The following is an 8,987-nucleotide window of genomic DNA, read 5'->3' as shown; positions in this document are numbered from 1 at the left end:
CCTTTTTTTCCCAATCAAATTACTCGGTTGTTCAGCTGGGTCAGGTCAAATGTTTGTGATACTCTGTTTCTTGTACAAATCCTATGCAAGTATTAGAGTAACAGACTCCACCCACATTATGAATCATTCAAAAAATTGTATAATCTATATGCCTATCTTTTGACAAAGCAATACAGTGAGAAGTTTTTACCTCTCGTTGGTGAATGTAACAAATTTACATCTTTGAGGAAATACAAAGAGGTTTAGTCTCACCAGTAATCTCTACACGAACATGAACCGTCAATAAAACTATGAAATCGATTATTATCCCGAACAATTATCTCTCTTCCTGTGAATTTCGAAATCAGCTTGATGGCATCATGGCAATCACCACAGACACGAAGATTTTTAACAACTCGAATCACATCTTTTGGAGAAGTACTGATTAGACCAAATGCAATAGCCAGCTTCTCACTATGACAGCCAAGGAAATGCTCCTTTTCCTCCTCTTCAATGTCAAACAGAACAAAATCTGTACCTGGAATGTAGCCAGCTGCTTTCAGTTCCATAGCTAATTCTTCAAGCTTTGCATATATCTTTTTTGATAAGGGGTGGGACTTGTCTCCCACAAGAAATTCATGAACAACCCCATCTACTTCAATCCAACTACACCCTGGTATCTTTTGGATGCCATTATCATTCATGCTTGACCTAAGTTTTGCTGCTTCCTCCCATCTATGGCTTGCTGAATAAATATTTGATAAGAGAACATAATTTCCCGAGTTCCATGGTTCTAACTCAATGAGTTTCTTCAGTATGTGTTCGGCCAGCACGGTGTCTCGATGCAGCCTACATCCATTCAACAAGGCTCCCCATACAATGGCATTCGCCTCCATGGGCATACCTTTTATCAACTGATGAGCTTCATCTAATAAACCTGCACGGCCAAGAAGATCCACCATACATCCATAATGCTCAATTGTAGGAGTCAAGGAAAAGACGCGGTTCATGCTATCGAAATATCGACGACCATCATCAACTAGACCAGCATGGGTACACCCACAGAGAAGGCCAATGAAAGTGTTTCCATCAGGTTGAATCCCAATTTTCTCGATTTGGCCAAACAGTCCAAATGCAGCCTTGACATGTCCATTCATAGCAAGCCCGGATATGATGGCATTCCAGACAACTCTGTCTTTTTCCTTCATCTCTTTGAAGACTTCCCAGCCTTGAACCATGCTCCCACATTTTGCATACATATCAATCAACGCTGTACCAAGAACCGCGTTCGCCAAAAACTCATTTCTATCCATCATCTGACTAGCCCAGTCCCCTAACTCGAGCGCTCCTAACCTCCCACAAGCAGAAAGCACTCCAACCATTACATAACGATCAGGTTCCAAATTTTCTCCCTGCATCTTGAAGAAAAGGTCCAGAGCTTCTCTAGGGTGCCCATTCAAAGCATAATTCTGAATCATGGTACTCCAAGTAACTATATCCTTCTCAACCATCCCGTCGAAGACAGACAGGGCTTTCTCCATGTTACCACACTTGGCATACATGTCCACCAAAGAAGTAGCCACAAAAACATTCCTCTCCATACCAATCTTTGCCATGTATCCATCTATCCACACTCCACTTCTTAAGTCCCCTAGCTGAGTACAAGCAGACAAGACCCTAACAATAGTAAAACTGTCAGGCCTCAAACCCATCTCCGGCAATATCCGAAACATGTCAATGGCTTCTCTATACTGACCAACACCAATGTACCCGCTAATGATTGCAGTCCAAGACACAACATTCTTCTCCGGAATATCATCAAACACTTTACGTGCATGTCCCAGAGAGCCGCAACTAGCATACAAGCAAAGCAAACTAGTCTTCACGTAGACATTGTCGTCAAACCCCTCTTTTACCACAAGGGTATGAATCTTCAAACCCAGTTGAAAATCCAAAAGCCTCGCGCAGGCCTTGAGAACAAAAGGGAAAGTAAAACAGTTGGGCGAGAAACCCTCTCTCCGCATCAAACAATAGTATTCAGTGGCATCGTAAAAGCACTCATTGGAAACCAAGCCCCGGATCATCGTGTTCCAGAGAAAAATGTTGGGTTCTCTGGCTTGCTCGAAGACGAGCCGCGAGTAATGGGTATCACCAAAATGCAAGCCCTGACGCAAGAACATGTTGACGAGGTAGTAGTCTTGGTCGAGGCCGAGGCGGAGAAGGCGGGCGTGGACATGCTTGAGGTGTTTGAAGGAGTTGAAGCCTTGAAGAAGGCTTTTCTTGATTTCTAAGGCCTTGGAAAATGCGGCAGAGGTTGGGTTGGAGGGGATGGTCATGGCCCTGAAGGTCGTTGTTGGTGGTGGCCTCTCTCATTGGGTATAATATCTCAGGTATCTCTCGGCTTTGAAATGGCCTAACACGATAAATTTAATTTTTTTTTAATATTTAAATAAATATGAAGATGATTTATTTTAATTATTATATTATACTTTTATTTAAAAATTACTTTTCTCGCTTTTGAAATTCAATTTTATATTGCTAGTAACAAATCTATGTAAGGGTAACTTCACTTTAGACCTCTGAATTATTACGCGAACAAGTCCCCCAAACTTCAAAATCTCTCAATTTGAACTCTTGAACTTTCAATTGCAGTTAATTTGAACCCCTTCGTCAGAGTTTAAACTTTAAAAGTGAGACAATGACGTTTATATCCGTGACTTTTTTATAAAATTTCAAATTTACCCTTAATTCTAAATAAAAAAAAAAAAAAAAAATAGAGATATTTTGGTCTTTTTAAGTATTGCCGTTAGAAGTTAATGGCTAAATCTGACGGAGGGGTTCAAATTGACTGCAATTGAAAGTTTAGGGGTTCAAATTGAGAGGTTTTAAAGTTTGAGGAGGGCTTATCAAATTGCGTGGTAATTCAAAGGTCTAAAGTGAAGTAACCCCTATAATTTATTTTGCGTTTCAATTAGTATGTATATTCTTCTCTTTTTGTTTTTTTTTTTTTTTTTTATTCAAATGCATATTTCTAGCATACATATAACTAAAAATATTTGTAAATAAAAGAAATATTATCTATGATAACCCTTATAATAATAGTAACATTTACTGGTGTACCATGTCCTATGATGCAATTTATTCTTTACCGTCTTTTATATGCATGCATTTACAAATCTTCTCTTTCATCATCCTATTAATTCATCACAATTTTTACAAAATAGAGTTTATAGTAATCAAAAATGGGTTTCATTTAAGTTGTAAATATGTATGTTTAATACATAAAATAATCATGCTTATGCGGAAAGAAAATAATAACAAGTCGTAGGGTTCCTTCAGAAGGTTCTCTTGAAACTTCACAAATTTGAAACCTGAGAAAAGACCTCAAGTCAGCCTAATATTTAGATGATAATATAACAACGTCCGAACCAGGGGTAAAATGGTCATTCTGACTACTCATCGAAAATTTGGCACTCCAGAAGATTGTTCGTTGGGTAGTCAGTAGGTCCATTTCTACAACATGTCCTAACTTTTAGCTAATCTAATATGTCTAAGGTCCTCATGTGATGCTTAACACTACCCTAGGTTGTGTTAACACCTCCATGCACAACAAAGTTTGCTAAACGTCATCAAACGACTAACTTACTCTTAACTAAATTAACCAACCTAATGATATACAGCAATACAAGCTAAGAGACTAAGCTAAGAAAATGAAACTAAATAGCATCTAAACAGAGAGATTACAACACTAAAGACATTATCGAAAACAAGGTAAGAAAGTTACCTTCCTAGGTGTGAACAAGAGGTTATTCCTCCTTCAAAACACTCACTCTAGTAATATACTAGACAAAATTGGCGGAAATAGGATGAAGGGGGGAGGGGGTATTTATATGGGTTTAAAGGCTGAGGTGTTATTCTTCAATATTGTAGGTACACGAAAGTTTGTTTGTACCATGTCAAACGTTCGTGGCTAGGTTTACGAGCGAATGTTCATCTGTACTATGTTGAACGTTCGGGACTATTCGGGACTAGAGTTTCCTGCAAACGTTCGTTTGTCCAACCTCAAACGTTCGGGACAGTGAGTTAAGATTCTTTCCTTAACAATCCCAAAAGTCCAACAAAAGCTCACTTACTCCTAATTAATAAATTGGGATATTACAACGCTCTCGATGGAGGCCCGATAGAGTCTTGTCGATGTTTTGGTGGAGTATCGTCAAAGTTCCAGTAGAGTTCTGGCGATGTTCTGGTTCTCGGCCAACGGAGGCTCAGTAAGGTCTTGACGTAGTTTGGTGGTGTTTCGGTAAGATCTCGGTGGGGTCTCGGTATAGGCCCGACAAGTTCCTAGTGCAATCCGGATGGGGTCTTTGCAGAGGCCCGACAGAGTCTCGACGATGTCCCGACGGTGTCCTAGCAGTGTCTCGGCAGTATCTCGGTAGGGTCCTGTCTGGGTCTCGACGTAGGCCCTCGGCGATTTGAGAATGTGAAGCTCAAACTCAAAAAATGGTTTATTATTTTAAGAAATAGAAACCATTTTCCGAAAATTAAAAAAAAAAATTCACTCAAACGAATTTTTTTTTTGTAAAGCAGAGTGTTACAAGTTTTCCATCAAAGGAAGGGGAGTAGTATCGGTTTAATTTCTCCAAAAAAACATCAACTATTCAAGCTGCCATTTGCTTAATCGTCTGGGTGGCGTCCATACTTCCTCTTCTCTTCTTCGTTGCAATTAAGCTTGTATTGAGCTTTGGCTATATATATATATATGAATGAACTACTCTGGTTTTGGTAAAGCAACCAAACAGAGCTTCTCTCAAATTCTTTCAACAAACTTAAAATTTTCATTAAACCATAGTCCTTAAAGGTAGTTCGTAGCAAAATAGGTACAGCGAACACATCGAAAGAAGCTAAACAAAGTATGCTTCTAAAGACAAATGTGGCCAAATTGTTTGATTGAACAAGAAGAACTCTTATGAAGACTCCATCTATGGTGACAAGGCTGTTATTCAATATTCACACTGTAGCTGTCTCCTCTTCTAGGAAGTCTGTAAAATAAATTTACAGGTGAAATGGTAAGTCCACGGCTCAATAAATAAAATCAAATAACGCATGTACGTAGCCTTTAGAACATTCCTTTTTAGATAAAAACAGTAGCTGTAATTTCCACAAAACAGGAGTAGAATAATAATCTTAATTTATGCCATAAGTGAATTTACCTTCCAAGGAAAATTATTGCAATTTCAACAACAACGTTGCAAAATCAATAATGACAACATTGAAAGAAATAACAATAAGAAAAACCAAAACATGACAACATTGCATAAAATAACTGTACAAAAACTCATTCTTTTCATAAATCTTTAACCTTTTTATTAACCCTTTAGCCTTTAACTTTTCTTTTGCCTTTAAGCTTTAAACTTTAAATAAAATATATGCATATAAAAACAAGTGATGGCTTTATAAAAACGACTGATGGCTTTTGATTCTACGTGTCCAAAGGTGATTGGGAGGAGTTGGTGTCCACTCATAGGCTACCGAAGCAGCTTCTAGAAGATTCTCCAACCTGCCAAGCAAGACTTGGGTTTTTTTTTTTTTCCTTTTTTTTTTTTTGGAAAATTATATTTTAACCCCCCAAAGTTTGGGGCGATTTGCAATTCGACCTCCAAAGTTTCGATTTTGATAATCCACCCCAAAAGTTTTAAATTTGTGCAATTTAACTAATTGTATCCAAAACTTCCTATATCAATTTATTTTATTTTATTTTATTTTTTATAAAAAAAATAATTCAGGGTAGCCGTAGCCACCCCTTTGGCCATCTGGCCATTTTTGCACTCCCAAATTTTTTTTTTTTTAAAATTGAAAATAAAAATAAAAATTAGGGGCAATATGAAAATTTTGGGATAATATTGGTCGAATTGCAAAATCTTGAAACTTTGGGGGGGTTGATTGTCAAAATTGAAACTTTGGAGGTCGAATTGCAAATCGCCCCAAGCTTTGAGGGGGTAAAGTGTAATTTTCTCTTCTTTTTTTTTTTTTTTTGTGGTAAGTACATTAGACAACGATAAGAGGAACAAAGCAAAACAACTAAACAACTAAACAAGCCTAAAACTAACAAACCAAGAACAAAGAGGGAGGATCCTTTCCACTAACAACACTATACACAACCTTCATCCATCAAGAAGTCTGTCAGTGGCTCGGTATGGAGAGGCACTCAAAAAAGTCTAAAAAGATTGGCTAGGGGAGGAACTAGAGCGAAAGTAAGCAGGAAGCTTGTTTTCCTACCAAGTTTTAGCTTTACCAAGGATTGTAATTGAATATGTCTCTATTTTTTTTTTTTTTTTTAATCGAATATGTCTCTATTTTGAATCTTCTTTAATATAGTGATTTTTTGGGTTTGGCTTTATGTTGATCATTTAAATATTTTTTTGTGATTTATATTGCTTGTGTGCTAGTGTTGGGGATAGAATACGATCATTATTCTTTCAACATCCTCTAAAAGTTTTTAAAAAAATGATTACATTTTTTAGAAAAAAAGATCATGGTATTGTAGTTATTTGGTTATACTTAAGGTATGAAAAAGTTAGTAAAGTACCAAAGAGGTGACTTCTATGACCATAATTACTATTTTGCAAATTGATTTTTCAAAATCTTATACAAGGTTATTCAAAATATACAAAACTTCTTTCGGTGGAATTCACTAACATGAGATCTTTCTTTACTGCTTCAAATTCAAAATAAATTATTCTATTTGGTAATTACTTGGAAATTTATAAATATTTTGTTTTGTTAGGTAGAAAAAGATTGACAATCAGTGATTATCATAACAATAAAAATTTTGTTTCGCATTACTTTAAGTACTAAAATTAGTTATTAAATGCCCCATAAGTTTGAAAATATGTATAGATGTGAGATTTTTGTACGCATTAAGATTTATGAAGACGAAACCATGTTTAACATTTTGTAGGGAATGAAAATGAATAATCCATAATAAACCTTCTATTGATTTCCTAGAACTATATAAATTTTTTTAAAAAAATCTTATTTTGCGATGTAGAAGAAGATTGATAAGCATACTAAGAAACAAGTCAAAAATTCGAAGGAGTAGAGAGGGTAGTTAAGAAGTATTTACCAAACTTTGTTTTGAGGATTCTGTGTATAAACGACATACGAGTGTTTCTTGGATTCTGAGTGTTTCTTTGATTGATGTGCAACACAAAGTTCGAAACAGGACGCAACATCACCTGGATAACGTAAGCAATAATATAAGCATCCGAATGTTTTCGCCATCATTCTTGGGAAAGTGTGATCCAGGCATATATAGTTCCATGTTCCTAAAAACACAAACACGAAATTCCTTGGTATTTGTTGGCCATGTTTTCTGACAATCTCTAATTTTATCTTTAAAGCATGGTAGCCAATTTGATTCTTGAACTTTATCAAGCATGTTGGGTAGTAAGGATGGAAAAAAAAAGTAGGGCAAGGTCGTTGGTTTGAACATTATCAAGTTCAGAGAAATTAGGAAGCCGGATGGGAAGAGAAGAGGGAGGGAAAGAGATATGAGTAAAGTCATTAGCTTCACTTTTAGAAGAATTAGGGTAAGCAACTCCATCACTACCATAAGTTTTCTAATACATTTGTATGCCATGTGTTTTTTTCCACTTTCAAAACTTTTATTTTGATGTACAATTAAAACGATGATTAAGGCTTATTCCTTATATAGTTTACAAATGTATTTATTCATGACGTAATTTTATTCAAATACATGTTGTTTAATACTTGTGACTTTTGGAACTATGACTATCCCTGAATTGAATAAGTAAATTAACTCTATGTCAAGCTAGCTGCTACTTTGTGGCCTTTCTTCTAATCTAGGCTGAAGTGACTTTGGGGTTAAGTAATATTTTTTTGTTAAGATTTAAAGATAATGATTTTTTTTTTTTGGGCTACCCTATGGTTGTTAGCAAACTATTTGTATTTATTTTTGCATTTGTTAATACAAGTAGTACTACAAGTTAAATATCAGTTAATTAATTTAGGGATACTATGAGTGAGACTTTGAGTTTATTTTTAGTCAATTAATTTTGAGGGCGTTACACATATACATGAAAGTTACTGCTGAAAAAGGACATGCTTTCATGGAAAATAACAATTCTAGAAAAGAATTGGAGTTTTGTAAGTTGTAAAGAGACATTTGAAGCAAACTTGATCATGGATTAGAATAAACGTGTTAATTTAGCACTTGAAGCAGTGATATTGCATAAGTTAACTTCATTTTTTTTTTTAAAGGAAAAACGCAATATTGTCCCATCGTTTGGGTCGTGAGCTTTCAAAAATCTTATTATTTAGTTAATAAGTAACTTGCATTAAAAATCATCACAAGTCCAAATACTTGTTTTCGTATCGAAAGGACACAATACGTTAAATAAAGGCATGCATTTGCATGGATAATTTCGTGTTAACAATTGTAGTTCCACGTACTTTCATCTTCTAAGTTGGAATTAATTATGCCTAACACTAAAACTAATTGACTTTTTTATAGCCTTTCAAATGGGGGGCTGCATATAATATGATGTGACTTTTAAACCGGAAGTACTCGTCACAAGTTTAAATAGACAACAAGTTTAGATAAATTTTGATAACACCTACTTGTTTTTTTAATTATAGCATTTTAGAAGCTCATATATATATATATATATATATATTGACATGTCCGCACAAGAGAGGAGAGAGAGATTTGAATTAGTGACTTCTGCTTCATTAGACGTGGTTCTAACCGATTGAGCTACGTGTGTGCGAGAAGAGAGAGAGAGAGGGAGAGGGAGAGAGACAAAAATTTGAATTATGACCCATCTAATCGCTCAATTAATTGTAAACAGTTTCCATTTAAATATACTTTCCTTCCTTGAGCATTAAATCAATACAGTTAATTCTAATCCAAGAAAAATTGTGTTTTACAATGCAACGAGTTCTCAATAATAACCATAAAAGTCATCATAAAACTTATCGAGCAAGGA

The 8,987-nt window shown here is 35.5% G+C and overlaps 1 protein-coding gene across 1 annotated transcript; it reads right to left on the bottom strand.

Moving 5' to 3' along the window:
• Positions 1-2,336, bottom strand: LOC132175554 (putative pentatricopeptide repeat-containing protein At3g08820). Its single transcript, XM_059587532.1, has one exon. It carries the CDS (start codon positions 2,313-2,315, stop codon positions 249-251), a length of 2,067 nt encoding a protein of 688 aa, XP_059443515.1. The 5' UTR covers positions 2,316-2,336; the 3' UTR covers positions 1-248.
• Positions 2,337-8,987: the final 6,651 nt, after the last annotated feature.

This window comes from Corylus avellana, chromosome ca1 (assembly GCF_901000735.1).
Source record: "Corylus avellana chromosome ca1, CavTom2PMs-1.0".
NCBI lineage: Eukaryota > Viridiplantae > Streptophyta > Magnoliopsida > Fagales > Betulaceae > Corylus > Corylus avellana.
Note: the sequence above shows the minus strand (reverse complement) of the source record. Positions and strands in the feature narration are given on the sequence as shown.